This window comes from Solenopsis invicta, chromosome 7 (genome assembly GCF_016802725.1).
Source record: "Solenopsis invicta isolate M01_SB chromosome 7, UNIL_Sinv_3.0, whole genome shotgun sequence".
NCBI classification, from domain to species: Eukaryota; Metazoa; Arthropoda; class Insecta; order Hymenoptera; family Formicidae; genus Solenopsis; species Solenopsis invicta.
The window spans coordinates 6,963,569-6,984,185 of record NC_052670.1 but is presented as its reverse complement, the minus strand read 5'-3'; the positions used below and the strand labels follow the sequence as shown (position 1 = coordinate 6,984,185).

The 20,617-nt window shown below is 39.5% G+C and overlaps 1 protein-coding gene across 6 annotated transcripts in view; it reads right to left on the bottom strand.

The window, feature by feature from the left end:
• Window positions 1–20,617, bottom strand: part of LOC105205402 (telomerase-binding protein EST1A) — a 98,399-nt gene that overhangs the window by 5,111 nt on the left and 72,671 nt on the right. For all 6 annotated transcript variants that reach the window (XM_039452139.1, XM_026136885.2, XM_039452140.1 and 3 more), the window contains 3 exons: window positions 7,468–7,630; window positions 1,289–1,509; window positions 325–406 (listed from right to left, as the gene is read on the bottom strand). In XM_039452139.1, coding sequence (XP_039308073.1) covers window positions 325–406; window positions 1,289–1,509; window positions 7,468–7,630 — 466 coding nt within the window. The remainder of the gene's footprint in view (window positions 1–324; window positions 407–1,288; window positions 1,510–7,467; window positions 7,631–20,617) is intronic.

Genomic DNA, 20,617 nt, shown 5'->3' with positions numbered 1-20,617 from the left:
TTCTTGTCTCGAAAGTAGTCTCGTTAATAAATTTAAGCTAGCGAAATATTACGTCTAGATATTTTTTGGCAAAGTTAGAAGGAAAAAAAGTTTCCTCTGGATATCCCTTAATAAATCTAGGATTATTTCTTTAACAAATTTCCAGTCCAGAATATCAACGAAAAAAAAAGTATTTTCTTCTGTAGTAAGTTTAAAATAACATCGTGAAAGCATGTCGAATATATGGCACAATTAATCATATGAACAAGAATATGATAATCTGAAACTATGAGACATAGAGAGAGAAATATTTCAATACGGGTTCTGAACGCGAACGATACCTACCTGCGTTTGCTTGATCCTTGCTGCTTCTGCAGAGACTGAGGCACGTAGTCAATATCCTGTCGTCATTCCTTGTCAATCCATCCTGAAACAAGACGATCAAAATTCCGAATGCACTCGATAGATAATTACAGTCTGATGACAAATGGCTGAAAGGAGGACCGAGCTTCCGAATTACGTGACAGAAATTGAATCTCCGATTCACGAAAATTATGTTATTGCGGAAATAAGTGGGCGCAAGACGCAAATGTTGCGGAAAATATTTCGCGCGTACACCACGTGGGTGTTCTCGGGCTCGTTATCATAACATTCGCGCTTCAATGAACACCGCGTCCGAGTGCCCACCTTTCTTCGCTACCATTGGTCTTCGGAACGACTGGTTTGCAACTATACTGTGGTGCTATATGTAGCTACTTTCCGAGAGTAACTGTTGGAACCCTATCAACTGAATGTCACGATCGATTCGCTTTATCGTGTCGCTCGTCGTTGCACGCCGCAGGCGTTTAGATATAAAATTGCGGTGAAAATAACGATCCGTTCATAATTTACGTATTCAAATCGCTTGTCAGAACAGGTTTTGTAATCGCCATTGATACTCGAAATCGCATTATCTGCTTAATATAATGTAAAACATACCGATGTGACAGTTGCAATTAATGACGATAAGATATTAGATTCAAGGATGACGGAATATAAATTATTAATTAAATTTTCCTTACGAGATGTGAGGAGAAGGAAAACTATAATATACACGTCGATTTCATCGTCGAATGGCGATAGCTTCGGAAAGTTTCTTCGCAGATTTTTAAGCCAAAAAAAGGTGACAAAGGATTCGTAAGTTCTGTATCTAGTCGCGGTCAACGATCGATGCAAATTCGCTAAATACCTCAGCACGCCGAATACAGTTACTTAAGTAGCGAATGTAAGCGTATCGAATTGTCGGAAGTATGTCCAGCTTCTTACTTACCTTGTAGACATCTTCCTCCACCGTAAAGGTACTGGATGAGAGGACGGTGCCCCTCGTGGTTAAGCATCGAATCGCCGGATTTCGGCTTCTCGCGAAGGCCAGTGCCATTTTGGCGCTCTCGGCAACTCGCGCCACATGCTCAGGATTTAGAGCCGCTCTCGACGCTGGAGGACAATCTCTCGCATCGGCGCCTCGAGCTAGACCTTCGAGCTCATTTAGTACTGCAAGAAAAAATATTTCCGCTCGTTAGGCACACGTAAAAGGGTCGTGTCAAAATCAGCGTCACGTGCGTGTCTCGCAAGAGTACAAAGGAATCAAGATTAATCGCTGTTGAATTAGTTTTGATAAAAAAAAGGCGTGAATTTCGAAAATTTTCTTATAGAAGAGAGAAGAAAGAGACTACGCGCGTTGAAGAAAAAAGTTTAATTGACAGTTGCAAAATACGTGATTATGATTAATGTCATGCTGATATATAATTATAGTTATAATTATTGTGTATAAGAAGGTGAAATTTACGTTCATATTAAGAACAGCAAAATTTTATCAAATTTAAGATACAAAAATAATAAGCATATTATGGCCATGCGGAAATGATGGCCATAGTCTGTAATTTCTCCAATAATTGCTGAATAGTGCATTTTTATAGTCATTCCGAAAGATAATCAATGTTTACAGCAATTTATATGCGTACACTATTCGAAGTAATCTTATTCTAAATATTATGTAATACTCTTACTTCTGACTAACTGCAAAGTTTTGCATGTGTCCTCTGAAAAGCTGCTATAACGTCGAATAAATTACAGCTAAGCTACTATAATCAACGTTACGTATACAATAAAGGAACGTAAATTGTAACGCGACTTATAATTTGTACTTTCATTCTCACTATTTATTTAAATACACTATGATCATTTTTTCCTTATACAATTCGGGCAAGATGGCCCACTTTGTTTTTCCATACATTGTTTTTCTTTAATTATAGAAATCTCTTTCGTTTCTTTACTTTAAAAGAATTACAATTGTTATGTTATTATTGCAATATGAGATTTTAATTTTTATGTTATTATTGCAATATTAACTTTAAGCTTCAGTGAAGTGATGTATAAAACATTATTAAAAAATAATAAAAGTAAAAATATTTTTTTGCATTTTAAAAAACTGGCCATCTTACTCGAGTTTACTCTATAAATCCCCCTTTCCAATTTCATTCATATTTCATGATGATAATTTAATGATGATTTAAACGCAAATTTCGAGAATAATTCATTCAAAAAATTGCCCATACTTAAAAAAATATTCCGAAATATTTTTCACAAAATTACACAAACACAAAAAATACAAATTTTTTTTAAGTATAAAATGTAAAAAAAAAAAACTTTAAAGGAAAAATCGTGTCTGTATAGATATCATTACTATGCTGCGTTGACATGTTCAGTCGGCCGGATCAATCTCATCTTCATGGCCGAGATTGAGGAAAACGGGACGGTGACGCGTGCTGTTAAGGTAAAGGACCATCACAGCTGCGTTCAAAAGCCACTCTCCCAGACGATCGGCGACCGTCTCGCGCCGCGCCGTACCGATATCGCCCACGTACCGATCGTAGCCAGAAGGCAGCCCGCGGTTAAGCCGCGTTGCCATCGAGCTCCATCGCGAGCGTTTCAAGCCGCATACATGCATTCATGTATGAGCCGTGAGAACCTAACTGTGAACGCTCACCGTTGCTCGCCATCGGAGAGCCAGACGGACTCGTGGTCGGCCGACTGGCCGGTGAGGTCAAAGGGCAGCACGCCGGCCGATTTTGCATGAAGGCGCACTTTCGTTTTTCGACCCCACGACCCGCACGAACGACAAAAAGGAAAGGGAGAAACGCACAGAGCGAGAGCAAGCAACAAAACTCAACAGGAAACCATTTTTCGCTAGAGAGCGATGGCGCGATCTGATTACACTCAAATTCGTTCTTACTGATGTGTTTGTGAATGCAAAAGGGATTTCTTCTTAATATAATAACGATAATGTAATCAATTTGTTATCTTTGAAATTTATTTGATCGATAAATAAATTCGTGACAGGATCTTTAAAAATAAAATAGGGATAAAAAAATTTCAATTTTATTCATAGTAATTCGATTTCGTTTCATTTTTGCAGCTCATTTATCATCTTCCAATTTTTATTTTCTCAACAGATGCATTGAATTCTCTTAGTAGGGAGGATGGGGACAGATTATCATGAATATACTATGAGAGAGCTTTATCGACTTTATTCGCCACAGATTGCCGCGCAAACGCGCACAGAGAAGCAATCTACGGAAAATGCAAATAGGAGATTCACCAAACTTTCCCCGACTCGATAAATTAACCGGCTGCCAGCCTTATCCTCCTTCCCAGACCCGATCCCCCCGACCCGAACGAACTGGCAAGGGCGGTCGGTAGTGGATGAAGTTTGCGAGACAGAAGGGGCGGAAATAGAAAGAATAACTGTGCAAAGCGAGAGAATAGGGGAAACTGCATTATTTATCACCTAGGCTTACAGACATCATTTATCACTGCGCGATAAATATTCCGCTGCTGAGAGACATCGATATGTGCAATAATCAATCTTTAAACTGATGCACGACGTCCAACTAAAATACATTTAAATAACTCCTGTATAACAGCGCGCGGGCTACAATTTTAAAATCAATTTTAATTTTCTGCGATTCGCAATCCATTTTTTAATGATAAACTACCTTGATGATTTATTTCTTAGATTTCTTAGGTATTCACATTCTAACTTCTTCGAGTTTGTTTTTCTGTTGGGCGCTGTACCCGATTGCTCCACCTGCCGCTACAATTTTTTACTCTCAAACGAGATTTTTCACAAGTGAGGTAACAGTCAAAATGCCCAACGTGATGAGCCGTGACTAATCGATGATCGCAATAATTCATTCGAAATCCTCGAGGCGAAACGCTTATCCTTGCCCTATCGCAACAGCCATGACCTCGCCTAACAAACATTTTGGCATTCGAAGCTCATCTGCCAGAGGAGATCGACGGAGAATCCGTGACAAAATAGAACGGACAGTGACGTAAGCTTCCGCAAAATGCTGTGTCCAGTTTGGTACCGTGAATCGACTTTGCTGAATCAACGATTAGATCAGCGTTAATTGGCAACATAGGGATGATGATGGATGAGCCTTTCGATTTTCAGCGGCCTTGAACCTTGACACTTGCCTTGTCTTCGATTGAATGCTAAAGCAAGTGTGTCGCATGCGACTTTCACGATTATTTTATAAGAAGCTTTGACAATTCGATATTTTAAAAACATCGTTACGTTTTTTACGTAACTGCTTTAATATAATATTTTTAATTAATAAATTAAATTGTTGGGATTTCGCTATTGGAAATTTCGCGTTTGTCTATACGTTTGAAAATCGAATACAATACGTATACATCGAAGAATTCACAAAATGAATACATCACGACTCGGATTGAAGACTCGAGTGGTTAAGATATACGCGTTCGAGGCAATAAATGCTCCGAATGTCCGTCTTGTCGTCGTAGCCGTAACTCCAGACGCATTACTATAAAGCACCGTGAAAATGTCAGCCGCACCGTGGAAGATTGTAAATTTATCGCTGATTGCGTTTCGCTGAGTAGCGAGTGTCTATAAACCGCGACTATTAAAAAAGAAAGAACCGGTCGTTCCGTCGTGCCATGCGTCATCGTTGTTGTCATCATCATCACCGACCGATTGACAGAAACGAGCATCCTGTATTGTCGTATTGTAAAAACACGTCCAACCGCGGACGTGTGATTTGATGATTCGATTATGCTGCGATAGCCTTCTGTTCAATAATACCAATTACATTTAATTCTCGTAAAAAAAAAGAAAGAAATATTTATTTATAAGGAAGATAATTATCTCCTTAAGCAGTGTAATTATACATAATTATATTTTAAGAAATACAATAAAATAAATTTTAATCGAATTAATGAAAGCTAAACTTAACGGGACGTTTCTGCTAATTAATTTAAAAATATATTTCTCCAGTAGCTGTTTGTTATTCTGCATGATTTATGGTAGTATAATTACCGCTATTCTTATGCATTGAATAATGTTTATCGAATCATAATTAGTATGCGAATGATAAATAACAAATTCCAATGACTTGTCTTGTGTCATAAGATTTAAATTGAGCATCGACGAACAACTTGTGTCGAAGTTTCGCGTCACTCGTTCTTTACGAGTGTATGTACTTAGTTTCTTCCTCCTGAATAAATATTTGATTGAAAGTCATCAATTACAATGGTTTCTCTTTCAACACTAAATATATCCCGATAATTAAACGTACATTAAAATTCTCAATTAAATTCTAAAACCAAATAAATCTATTCTGAAAATATCATATAAGCTCAGTTACAATATTAAATTTTTGAAATCAAACCAATAAATAATATTTATGGTATTATATAGCAGCGCGAGTACTGTTATCTCTCCATAGCGGAACGTAAAATGTACGGCTCTATCTAATCGGTATGCCATCGCGTGCTACGGATTTAACTGCTTTGAGAGGGACGATGACTCGGGACCGTGATTTCGTTCGGGTCGTATCTCGATGTGGGACCGTTAAAGGAAACGCACTCCGACAATACGCGCCGACTGATCGACGGCGCTCGAGAGAGGAATTGCTCAACGCTAATTGGAGCGAAGGAATCGACGGTGGTTCGCATTCCTTGGTGTCATCATCCTCGACCGTCCGAGAACCGGGAGCTGACGCAAGCGCCGTTAATGGCCGTATCGGTCGGAGTTCGATCCGGCAAACGGCTCCCGCGATCGGATAAAGCGTTTCGCATCGGGGCTATATATATGGGACAATCCATTCTCACGCGGACGAGGGGGCAGGAAAGTTCTACGACAAGTGACGCGTAATGACGATGACCTAATGAACTATTCTCCGCTAGGGATCGACGAATCGGCGATCGTCGACGGTTCTGCAGCTTCGCTTAACGTCGTCGGAGACAAGGCGACTCCGACTGTGTTTGCGCACCGGCGATTGCTTGACCCGAGGCGCGACCTCCGACTGGTCGCGTCATTTCTCTTCGATGACATTATCTAGACACAACCCTTGTGAAGGTGTGTTCGGTCGTTGTATAGTTTTTAGATACTTTATAGATACGTTCGATGTGCCAATATACGGCTGATTAGAGTATTATTTATAATAACCGTTTTAATTATGAGGGGTATTCTGATATCTTGAAAAATGTAAAAAATTCAAGATAATTTATGTGTGTGTGTGTGATAATCTCTGTGAAGAAACTATACGCTGAAAGGAAAAATATCTTACATCAAAAACATTTTACTTAACACAAAAAAATTATTTACTCGGTGGTACAGCTTATTTACTGGCAGTCAAGTTAAAAATTTTTTAATTAAAATATTTATATAAAAAAAAAAAGAGAAAATAATTTTGATTCGACTAAATTTTCCTTGCAGTTCTAGAAAATATTTACTGTTAGACCATTTTTATATTTATAATAATCAAATTTTTTGATCTAAGAAAATTTAATTAAGTTTAATGATATTATTAGTTTATTGCATAAAATCATTATTTAAATGTAAAAAATGTAAAAATACAAAATTATACGCTAAAAGTAATATGTCTATTTACTTGAAAGTAAATATTTTTACTTAAACAGAACATATGCTTAAAATATATGGCTTAAGAAAATTTTTTTTTCATTAAAAAAATATTTCTCTCAATGTATACCTATATAGAATCCTGTTAAAACTTCAGATTTTATATTTAATGAATAATCGTTTCGTAACTACTATGCTTTCAATCTCCGAGAGATGGAGAATTTTCACGAGACAAACGGAACAATGCGGCGACGAGACAGAATTAAGTTCACGATATTCGACAAATCTCTCAAAATTCTCTTTCATTTTCGTTCATCCGATGTAGATAAATGATTCCTCATGAAAATTTTTCTGTTGACTTTTTCACGCACTTTTGAAGAAAGGGGAAAGGAGTATATTGATCAAACCATATTACCCTAGCCATCCATCTTCTTTCGAGATAATCGACGATCTTCGGTTAAAAAAAAAATGATGGACGAGGTTAGAGAGGCCAAGCGGCGCATGTGTCTTCCGCTGATCCTTTTTCCATGCTAATAATATGTTGAACTTTTGTTTTCACTTACCGACAAGTGGCACCATGAGAGTGTAGATTGGCTGCGCGCCGGAAGTGGCTCTCGCGATGATCTGCAATTGCAGCAGGTAGTCGATGAAGCAGTTAGTGTCTGGTACCAGCTGTCTCGGTCTCACCTCGATTTCTACCGATACCGAGGACTTTTGCAAGATTGCCTAAACATATCAAATACATACACACATATATTTCAATGTAAAAATATATATAAATCATTTCTAAAATTTATTTAATGAAACCTGAATAATATTGCCTTCTTCGTAAAAAGATAGTTGAATATATTAAAAGAAAATTCTTAAAAATATATAAAACATCATTTTAACGAAAAAATAAATTAAAGTTAAGCCTCTGTACACACGTTGTTTTTTAGCACCTTTTCTACACATGATTGAGTCGATTGTCTTTTGGTTTTTCATTGCTTTTACAAAAGTGTAAAAAAGTTATTCAACGACTTTTATTTTAATATCTGTAGAAACTATGCGTAAAGTTGTTAAAAAAAAATTATATATAACTGTTGTAACTATATTATAAATGTTATAATTACTGCAGTGCTCTTAGTTTTGAAAAAAAAATAAATAAATGCGCAGATAAGATACGAATTATTTTATCTGCATAGAAGGTTAATAATGTTACAAAGACATTTAAAACGCTTATGTAACTAGTGATATTATAACCGTAATTAAAGGGAATGACATCGGAATGGCGACGATATTTGAATTCCTTTGCAATCGCGATTTTCATATCGATTTTCTATTATTGTATACTATATAATGAAAACCAAATCTTTTCAAAATCAATAGCTAAGCGAATTTCGTAGTTGAGTAATCGTCTCAATCTACATCCATCTTCGTGATTCTCCTTCTCGTCGGAGAGAAACGTGCCGCATCTCTTTGCGCATTACATGCGCCTTCCAAGGAGTGAGAAACAAAAAGGGAGGGAGAGAAAGAGAGAGAGACAGGCGCGTGTGCGTGCAGCGCGAGATGCAGCGGAAGACGCATTATCTTCCAATTGAATCCCACGTATGCGGATGGTGCTTCGCGAGAGAGGCAGTGGCGCGCACCGAACAATATCGGCTCGGCAGTATAACGTGAATGCCAAGTAGCCATTGTCGTAACAGAAGCTACGGGTTATAATGAGGCCTCTATCTAATATTGTTTCGACGATGACCGATACATATCATTGACCGCGAGCTCATTTATTCCAAAGAAAAAAAAAGAAAAAAAAATACGAGACCTTATTACCTTCGGGTAATAAAGAGCTAGTTTTAAGATATTTGTGAGCCGCTTCGTTAAAATTCAGCGAAGTATTCGGTACATGTGTTGTCTCAGTTCATTAACATATCCTCAGTGACGATTTAAGCTGTTTACCGCTGTCTACGATTTTCAAGTGGAATAATATATTCAAAAGTAGCTATTGAATATATTAGAGCCGTAAATCTTCTCTCACTTTCTATTTTTCGACACTCTTCATGTAATCGCTATTTAACAGCAATTTGCTGACTAAATAAGCATAAGCATATTAAAAGAACGCAATGCGTAATAATCTGAAATATGAAGAGATAATAATTCCCGAAGAGATATCAATTCTTCGAATCATTTAGTTATTAATATAAGCCCAAATCTTAAAATATATCTCCTCAATAATTTTGTTTCAGTATAGACACAAATTTAATAAATATAATTAATAACAACAAAATGTTTTCTCTTTCTAAAAAAAAAAAAAAAATTTTAAATAAATTCGAGTGAATTTATTCTCTCGCGCACATTTTCTTTTCTTGCCCGAGATACGAAACGTTTCTTTAAATCTTGTTGAAAACCAAAGAGACCTTTTAAAATGATACCGCGATAGTCGGCGCGAATACATTCGCAACGGTATCTCGAGTATTATTCAATTTCGAGAGTCTCTAAATATGGTGTCGCCACTAATGTCCGTACGATGGCACGTCGCACGAGTCGGCGAAAAGCATGCGGGGAATCCGAAGACGAACCTAATTGCTTGCGGGGGTACGTGGACGGAATGCAAAACTAAGAAGATCGTGCACACGCGACGTCGTCGTCGTCGTCGTCGTCGTCGTGGTCGCTAAGCGAAGCCACCTCGAGCCACAGCACGCCGCACCGGTGTGCAAATGTCATACACGTGTCGACGAGATTTCGATCTCCATTCTCGTCCTGCTGACATGATATTCGTAGTTCCCGTTCCGCAAGGGGTTAATAAATAGCCGGCGGATATCACGCCCGCTCGCTTTTCGGTAAAGCTTGTGACGTGGGTACGAACTCGAAATTAAGTTATAATAAGATATCGTTCTAGATGAGAAAGGTAAGTATCCTTCTAAGAATTCGTTCTGAATACATATGTGTATATATATATATATATATATAAAAGTTGGGAGGGCCTAACATTCCAGAAATATATAGACAGCGAAAATGAGCCGACGTGCAAGATCGTCGCGCGAAAATTTATCCCGATGAAAACGGCGTCAGAGATTTTTCTCTCTCTTTTTTTTTTATTCGAAACCGCAATTTACGCCGGGCGGTCACCTCGTCGTTACATCATCGCAAAATGGACAACTCGTCCGCTGTGTGTGCCCGTTCTTTTCAAATTCAACGCTTCTTACTCTACCCTCTCGCTCGCAGCATGCCCGCCTTCATTACAGCGCACCGTGCGTGCGACAACGACATAAAAAGTCCAGGAATGTACTCCCGTTTAAAGTATTCGTGAATTCCTAAACGATGTGGCGTGTACCGTTGCACATTCCCGCAAACGTATGTAGCACCACTCGCTTCGTCTCTCCCTCCTCTCCCCCTTTCGCTCTCTTCCACCATCCACGCTCACGGTTCTCGTCACCTTTTTTTTTCTCTCCTCTCCGTGGGCCTGCTCGTTCCTCGCACCTCGGCCGACGGAGCTCGGCCTGTTCGTGAGAACCCTCGTTGAATCACGCATCGCGGCCCCTACGCCCGCGCGCATATTAAGCGCACACGGACACGCGGGCCTTCACACGGTCGAGCGGGCCCGCGCCCCGTAACAACATCGTAAATGCGCAACACTCGCGGAAACGTACCTGGTAACCGTCGGGGACAGGTTCGCAGGTTCGTCCGGCGCAGCGGCGTCCGGCGAGCCGCGGACGTGCGCGCGTGCTCGAACGCGAAATAACGCTCTTCTGCTAAATGGAAAAGGAAGACGATGTCGTCGATTACAACTTTCTTTTCCTTTTCAACTTGTCAAGCGCCGTCCGGATCATTTCAGAACTGCTGGCACAAAATCTTGCGATGCGAGCGATCTAACGCTGATCTTTCTCTAACATAAGATATTGTTAGACCATTTTATTCAGATTTTTTTTTCAGTCTAAATCTGCTGTCTCTAAGTACACAAGGCGCTGTTACTTTAGGATAACGTAATGTTATCCAGTGTGTCGCTCGAAACTTCGCGAGGAGCTGTCTTCTACATGTGGGTTACGATAAAGGGACTCTATTTCTGATCAAATACTGAATAAATAAAGCACGAGGACGAAAAGATAGTGGCATATCAGATTCAAATGGGAGCTGCACTACGTTTCCTTAAAGTTGCTGCTGAATAATATATCGTCGACCGGAAAAGTTCGCTCGATAGATATCAATGTTCACGAGCCTGATATAACATCGCTGCCGCTGCTCGTGTACGAGCGAAATTGAATGTATATGCAAGTTGAATACGGTACTTGAGAAAGAGGAGAAATAGAATCAAATCCATTATGCGTTCTAGACTGTGAACGTTAGAACGCTTTATGGGAAATATATCAAAAAGACCTGTTATACAGATACGAATAAACTATACACATTATAAGATAACGAATACTTAACAAGCCACTTGTGGCAGTTATACTAATAACCTGGTAATTCCTGGTAATTATAATAAACTTAATTTGCGCGTAGAAAAAGCGGTGGGACAAGAAACGTGTCGAAGATAAAAAAAAAATTATTTCTCGATAGCGCTACAACGACGATGATAATACGAGCGGAAGGGGTGTGGCGGAGGAAACATCTTCGCGAGATCAGAAATCGATATCTACCATAAGCCACGAAAGTCATACCTGATAAATCAAGCCGAAGAACCACATTACGTGCGTCGTACGCCCATCGGGTATACACGTTCTCATAAATCAGGCAAATACCCAGTCTCGCCGGTTGCAAACGGTCGGCGTGTATCTGTTGCTTCATAATCGTTACATCTGTTACATCGTAATCGTTATCATTTCAATTATCCACAAACCTGACCGGTCGAGAGAGTGAAAGAAAGAAAGAGAGAGAGAGAGAGACGAAGAGTAGCAGGAGGAAGAACGCGTCGACTTGCACACAGGTGCAGGCGCGGACGTGCGTTCGCTCTTAGTGTGCGACTGTTCTGCATAATTCTCGCGTTACGCCGAGGGTTAAGACGTTTTCTCATAAGGGAGGCGACGCGCCGATGGTCGCAGCGATTTTATTGACTCAGTTGGACGGTTACCGCGTGGCCGGAGTCGTGGAGAGCATCACGCGCGTCAACGAGCACCGAGCCGGGCAAAGAGGAATCCAAAGTGCCGCGGTAAATCGCGAACGATACCATCTAAACCGCCCATTCTGCCCGCGTATAGAATTTCGCGAGAGCGGATCCCGGACTTCTGTCCGCGAGTTATGGATTCGTCGATAACGCGCGTATGGAACGTCTCGCTCAGGTTTCGGTCCGACGAGCGAGTGAGCGAGCGCGCGCGCGCTCAGCTCTCCTATAGACCGATAATTTCCTTTCACCGCGATCCCGATAATTAAACTTCTTCCGTATATACTCCGTAATAAACGCTAATTCACTACACGGAGTCTCATTTGCATAGAAAACTCGTTACACGTACACCACCGGCAACTACCGTGAAATAGATAACGAGTCGTTGGTCAAGTTTTCCTCGGAATGAATTTCTCGAGGAGAGAATCCGTGAAAATCGCTAGCACGTTACGCTCGCCGGAGCGCCGTTAGAAACTGAAAAGTCAAAGAGAAAAATAATGGCGGTAGAAAATACAAAAATTAAAATGGATTAAAGCTGAAAACGAAAAGGTTCTGCCACCATCGGTCACGCGGCAGAGAGAAAAAGGGGAAAGAGGCTTATTGCTTTATCCTGATTTTATTGGCCATTTTACCTCGATGAAATTAGAGTGAGCCGGGTTACACGGGCGATATATTACGGAGAATCACATTTATAAATGTAACCAACGGCGGCGGTCTGCGACCCCGCCATGCGTTCGCAATAGCGCTCCCAAATCGGATTGCTTTACCCCTTCGTGCGCCCATAAACTACTTCCACGTATAAGAACGCTCGTGACAGCAGCCGGTTATCTCTTCAGCTCTTATTAGGTTCTCCGGACCTGTTACGGGAACAAATAGGCGGCCTGGAGTAAATCGCGTTGGGATTTTCGCGAATTAATGTAACCGCTGCAATTTGCCACCTAGCGACGTACACGACGAATTCGTTGGACTTGAAATTATTGCCAGCTTATAAATGAAGGGTTCAAAAGGAAGAATGGATAAAACCATAATTTGCTAGATTCACTTTAGATAAGACTTTATATTTGAAGATTAAGTTCAAGACTTGTAAGTGCTCCACTTATAAAGTCGTATCTAAAGTGGATCTTACAAATTATATTACTTAGTTAAGTGTTCCTGCAAACTCTTCAAATACAGCCAGAATTTTTTCCCCTGATCATTTTTTTTTTTGTTTTGGCTCGATTCGAACCTACAGAAAAAAATAAGACCAAATTATTTTCGACTGAAATTATTTTTTCATTATTGTTTCTTCTGTTTATTACTCAGACAAAGAGAAGACAAAAGAAAGTATCATAAGCTGCCTGAAAGATAAACAGCTTCTCTTAGGATCAAGCTTAATAAAAGTTTATTGAAGTAATATATCCGGGCAGAACGAGCAGATCTTCAACGTGTATCTGTGCTTCCTTTGTAACCCGCAGACTCTCGGCTTTAACTACACCAAGAGTACCTCGTTGCAACGACGCAAACATTGACATTGTCACGAGCTACACGAATCTTTTTCCTTTTTCCCTCCTCCCATCTTCGTTTCTGAAGAAAGAAAAGCGAAAAGAGGGGGAGAGAAAGAGAGAGAGAAATCCATCGGTCGAAGTACAGCCAAAAAGAAGAAGCAAAAAGAGAGTCTGTTTACACTGCCGATGACTGAACTAATAGAAACGACGAGAAGTGGTACTCGCTTTTCGATTTTCAGAGACGCGTCGTCGGGCGCATTCCTGAGATATTTCTGCCGCCGCGTCGACGGGGAACGGAAGGTAAATTGGAAACTGGAGGAGTACGGAAGATCCTGCGAGATGCACAACATCGGCGTCGATGCACTCGATACAGAATGCCGAGAATGAATCGAGGCGAGAAATGTCAACCTTCCGTAGGGCTCAAATCGGTGAATCGGAAGAAAACTCGCCTCCGGCGCGACGAGATGGCAAAGTAAATTGTCGCCTATGTTATACGAGTGGAGACGATGTCGTAGACGCCAAGCAGCTGTCGAAAAAGCAGCTGTCGAAAGCTGTCGACGAGAGACGAAAAAAAAGGAGCCGAGAAAAAGGAGAAAAAAAGAGAAGAAAATGTCAAAACCAGGAGACTCGTACCATGTGAAGTAGAAATACATCAGAATTTCATGTTACATTTTTATTTCTAGCCTCAAGTATTTTAAAAGACAAATCTGTTATTTATCGATCGGAGCTGAAAAAAAGAGTTTCATGATAATAAAACTAGTGAAAAAAATTGTCGATTTAATGTTTAGTTAATATAATAATATTGAATAGTATTTAAGTAATTATTTTAATACACAGAGAAAAAAAATGCTGTTGAATCAACAGCCTTAGTCTAATTGAAAATATATTTTGTTAATTCAACAACAGTATTAATGAAACGAAAAGATTAAAACCAATAATAAAATAGTAGAATGAATAAAATTTAATTAAATCAACTACATATATTAGTGACAGCCCGTGTTCGACGTTTAATTGAATCAAACTACGTTTTAATTCATATTGTAGCATTTTTTCTCGGTGTAGTACCCTGCAAAGTTGGTTAATAAATGTTACTAAATATTTAGTTGTATATTAATTAAACATTTAATTAAAATTATTTTACAACTTGGTAAACTATCATACAAGCTTGATTATTATTACTAAATTACCAAACTCTCTCTTCAGTGTGGTTAGGTGGTTAGGTTCTACTAGTTGACCTCATCTTTTTGGAAAATAAAAAGTAATCCAATTACATAACCACAAATACAGGATTTCAAGGATAAAATGTGAAAGTTTCGATGTGCCTTTAAACAGATATCGAAAGGAATACGAACGTTGGTTAATTTATTAGCTAAACCATTTGACCATATTGACCTTTGACGAGCCATTTGGCGAACGTTCGCGGCACAATTCATTTCACGGTAGATTAGCGTAGGGGCGCACTTTCGGTGGCGACTACGACACTCTAGGGAAACCAAGTGTTCTTCCCTAATATCGCGGAAATTAAAGATCCGTCCTCTCGCGGGAATGGAGAACAGCCATTACCGTGCCAGCGTCGTCGAGGGACAACGGGTACACAATGTCCTTCTCGTCTGCGACAGACCCCTTAGAGTTCGTGCCGAGGGAAGGGATGACAGTCGAGAAAATGTTATCTCGAGTCTGCGGGTGATGCAGCGAGGGTGAAGTCCGACCGCGTGGTGGTTCCCGCGAGACCGTCGACTCTCGTAATATCTCGACCATAAATGTTTGAATATGTAGCCCGACACTCGACTATATCCTCGCCGGAGGTTCTTCTGTCTTTATGCAGGAAATGTGAAAGATAGCAAGGAAAGGGTTTCGAATATCAAGAACAAAGATGCGGATCTCCAAAACACAAGCATGATTGAATACATACAAGTTCTTTTGTTATTCAAATTTTTGCACTTATCTCACCGAGTTTCGCCAGTGGGCAAAATTCATTGTAATCTCTCCACGTAATCGAAAAAACACATTAACAAATAGATTTTCTTGCAATTTCTTAAAATAAATAATTGACTAAAGTATAATATTACATTTATATGTGTATAACAAAACCTCAGTAAAATTGTTACGGACATTGTCAGGGCTATCGAAATTTATTGTATTATTTATTTATTACTAACAACAAGTATTACGTTAATAAAATATTATGCATTACTATTGCGTTGCTAAATTCTCACAGCGCAAGACATTTAAATGAACTTCACCGTATTATTAATAACCCAAAAGAAAATAATCGAGGCTCACGACGCCGCGCCGACCGGGGAGAGCGTGGTCGGCGTGGTCCTGCGGGGCTAATATGAAGTATTAAAAAGGCAACACGAGATTTCGCGGACGTCCGAAACGTTTTACGTCGGCTGCGAGATGAAATTCGGGACGTGCACCCCGCCGAGCCGCGCGCACGGTGAAATATAAGTTCACCCAGCGGGAAACGGATCCCGCGAAAGAGGAACGAGCGAGGGATCGTCACGACAGGTGTCTGTCTCGTTGCCGTGCGTCCGGTGGGATTTATTTCTCTGATAGGTATAATTTATTCATACGCGTATACGCCGTTACGTACACATAAACGGTGAATGATACGCGCGCGTCGTTAGCCCTCGCGGAGAAAGCAACGCGAGCAAACGCCGTAAATCACAATAAAGCGCATCGTTTATTAACGATCTCATTTAAACACCGCGGCACAACGTTTCGGCCGAAAACCGCGTCAGGTATGCATTTTACATGGCAATCGCGCCACCATTTATATTCCGGCCGTTGCCCGGGCTGTGGGCTCCGCTGCCTGAGCGATTTGGTCGCGGAATCGCCGCCGAATGCCGCGATAAATTATCCATTACGCGGAGAATGCGCGAGAGATATCGATTGGTATACCCCGCCGAACGACGACGAAACGTCCACCGCCACCACCTCCACCAGTCACAATATTGCAACCCCAATGCCCTACGGCTACTAACAATATAGGGTACCAGCAACAATGGTGGACGTCGAAACGCCCGGCCGGTTACCATCGTCGACACTAATACGCCGATTGTTGTCCGTCGCCGTCGACCCGGCTAATTAATTGGATAGCGATATGAAGCTTCGTTGCAGTACGCGCGCTGAAACGGAATATCAATCCGCTTCGTTATACGCGGCTGTCGGAGGAAGAAATTAGTCAATCAAAGACTCTTACTTTCGCATAGATGTTGCGTTCGGCGACAGCGCTAATCAAGTCGATCAAATAATTCCAAATTTGCTCGACCAACTGGCAAATATTTATTGAGACTTCTTCGATTTAAAATTCAGGTCAGTTAAATAATATTTTACATTGAATCGTTTAATTAGGAAACATGATCGTCCATGAGTTTTTTCCAGAAAATTTATTCAGTCGTAAACCTTCGTTCTACGAAAATACATGGGATTTTGACAAGTAATTTACTTTATTATATTTCAATATCGGGACCAGGCTTTATTAATTTATACATTTCTTTTTTTTTGGAGAGTGGAAACATTACAGTAAATAAATTTTGTAAATGTAATGTTATCTGATTCACTCGAAAAGGACTTTAGGTCGAAACGTGAAAAAGTTTCAATAAACATTTGCCAGTTGGTAGACTAAATTTGGAATTATTTTCTACTTTTATCACTGGCGACTGTAAGTAATATTAAAAGTCGATCAAAGACGAGGAACGAGAGAAAGAGAGAGAGAGAGAAATATCAGCAATGACAAGTAAAATACAATTGATATTACAAATGATAAATTCTCAACTCGAGCTCAAATAAATTCTTTGCTTTTGAGTTCGTAAGATTTGGAACTTTTTCCTTAACTTTCCTAATACTTGCGTGTCTCAAAAACTGAAAGAAATAATGAAAAATTAAATTATTGTAATTTTCTACATTTCAAAGGCGACACTCGTTAAATCAATTAAACGATATCAATGCACAACGAAGATAAAGATTCTTATTTCAAGAGTGAGATTTCGTCTTTATTCCACAATGAATTTGCTAAGAATAGTAACTGTTATAAAACGCGATAGCGATCGCGTAAATCCCTAAAGGATGCTCAAACGAAATCATGCTGCTCTACAGTAACCGTTATAGCGACCGCTTGGAGCGGCGCCAACAGAGAATAATTGCTTTAAAGTAATTAGCTAGAGTTCACTTCACTCTTACTTGACGCCTTCTCTCTTCATCGTCTTTGTGTCTGTCGTACCCCATCTCCTCATTCTTCTCCTAACTCTCGCCATCGGTAGCAGACGCACGCCCATAAAACGTAATTGCTTTTCGGTTTAATCACGCTTTTTATTGACCGTTTGTCGCGAACGGATCTCTGGTCTCGCGTTAGCTACGCGAACCTCGTAACGAATAAAATATTATCTCCTTAGCGAGACGCGCGCCGCCGTCATCTCGCGGCCATTTGTACCGTTCATTTCCAAGCACCTTGTGCAAACTATCCGCGATAATGAGCACGGAAAACGAATGTTCTTCTTTCTATATAAAATATCATATATACCTACAGAATCGTAAAAAAAATATATACATGCAAATAGATTTTTTTTATACGTCATGACCTCAGGCACCTGCGTCAAATTGCGTCATATCTGTGCGAATCATCCTATTAGTCTCAAGGATCTTTACTAGTATCTATCTTCATACGGGTATCCAGGTAGTACGCGACGACTCTACTCGTAGAATAATAATGATTAATTTCGAGCGCGCGCCCTACCATTTCCCGCGGGATAATCTCTTGCAGAGATCCTTCGGTATAATATGTACATAGGGACCGACTCCTCTATATGAGGTCTCGCATAAAGTCGGAATAAAGATTAGATAAGACACCACGAGCAAGTGTAATTGTCGGGTAAACAAAATAAAAATAGGACGCCATTTTTCATTTTAACTGCTACCTGCATAATTAATAACGACAGAGATACATTAACCTTGGTTGGACTGCGTACTCTCTAGACTGTTAAAAATGTCATGAAAATTCAAAGAATTTTTAAGTTAAACATTAAATTTTAAGTATCCAATAATTAAAGTGCACTTTTACATTACATTAAATTCTACTACAAATTTTTAATAGTGTAACTGTAAGCTTAAAAAGACTAGCGAATAAAGATAAATCGAAAGAAGAAAATCTCTTTAATTGTAATAAAGGAAATCAAGATGCGAACTCGCCAATTTTTATCAAATGAATCGTAAAATGCTTTTGTGATTCAATAACTATTGGAATATGACAAATAAGACAAAAATATTTTCAAAATCACAAATATACGCATTAAAATTCTATGCAAGCATTAGCTATGTTATTGACATGTAACGATGGTAAAAAAAACTAAAAACGTTTAGAAATGCCTAACAATACTTTAATATACATGGAAATTAAGCGCAGAGTCTCGTGAAGAGCAAAATTTTATGCGGCCGCATAATTTGAGCAGTTTACGAGTAAATGGAAGGAGTTCGAAGAAATTATCTTCGGTCGCAATTTTCGCTCGTTCGTAGCCCGGGAGAACATCGGGCTATTAATTTGTATACAAGATTTGCGCGTGCACGCAAGAGCAGAACAGAAAAAACGCTCCGCGCAGGAAGGATAACTGAAAATTTTGCATACCAACTTTGCAGGGCGATAATGGTCTTAATTATGACATGTAAATTAGGGTATATTTAGGTACACGCTAATAAACGTTTTCTCGTCGAATGCAGAAACTGCGCAAATATTTGAATTATAGAATGAATAAAACGAAACCACGAGAAGAACCACTTCTCTTTCTCCCATCCGCGGCAGAACTAACATCGCGAGCGTGAGAGATAGCCTCACGATTTTTTTTCAAGGCACGCGAGTCAAAATTCTTCAACGATCCTCTCCGCATTCATCACCAGAGGCAAACTCGAAACTTGTGCAGAAATAGAGAGCTAATAAAGAACCCCGCAGTTTTCAACAAAAAGAAATATATAAAATAGCCTAGCAAAAAGATATATCAGATTCCTCGATTGCGGTTTCGTAACGTTTTACTTTACGTATCTTTTCTAATTTAAGTATGTAACTCAATCAGAAGCGATAATTTAAACAAACGGTTATTTAATCGAACAATCACATCAAATAACAGTTCTTTCAAAGTAATCTCCGGTTATTGTATTTTCATTTTTTTTACAGTGATACAATAGATTAATGCTAAACTGTTCTAATAGTTTTCGCGTTTCCGAGATTTTCCTAGGCATATTCTCCAAATCCTATTGTTTTCTCGTGTTTTATACTCTCGCATTTCTTCTACTAACTTATACGTGTAACTTACGAGAGTTAATTGCGATATAATTATAAATGAAAAATAGTCAGAAGAGGTTCTTAATATCGCGCTCTAAATTTTGGAATGTAATAATAATAAAATAACAGTCAAGATATTAAGAGTGAAATGTCTTCATATCGTTCAGTGGGGCTATGGTAATGAGGCCCCAGATTCCAGGCTGGTTGCGCGTTTATCCACGCTCGAAGACGCCACTGGGCATAACTTTATGAATGTACGCGATCTAATAACAGAAATACGGGAACACAGGAAAGGGGGTGCGCGCAGAAGAAACGGCAGGATGGAGATTCCAGGATAACCTTCGCATCCGCGGCGAGCACTTGAACTCTCCGTATATGAAGCGGATTTAATTGGCATAATAAACCTTTAAATAGAAGCCTCGCGCAGAGGAGCGAATGGTGTGTTAAGAGGTCGTTGGAGCCATTTTCTACCTCCTCGCTCTTTCTCGCAAAGCCAGTTTAAATACTCGAGACTCGTGTGTACTCGCAAGTACGAGTTACGCCCGGGATGAAAGATTCGCGAGATATTGATGCATGTATAATAACGCAAGAAATCGTAATTAATAAATAGTACTCTAGGGCGGACGTAAGCAATTATTTCATTAGTTTCGACTCAGAAACGCTTCAGTGCACATGCAAAGGCCACATTTCGATGTGCAAAAAGGAATTCCAGTCAAATAAACTGTGTTATTATATTTGTATTTAATATTCACTTTTTTATTTATTTCTTTTTGCTCTTTTCTTTCTTTTTCTTTATTTTTTGTTTAACTGCGGTTTCGAGTAAATTAAACATTATGACCTGTGTATTACCTACGGTACACCTGCCTCTTAATTCCTAAAAG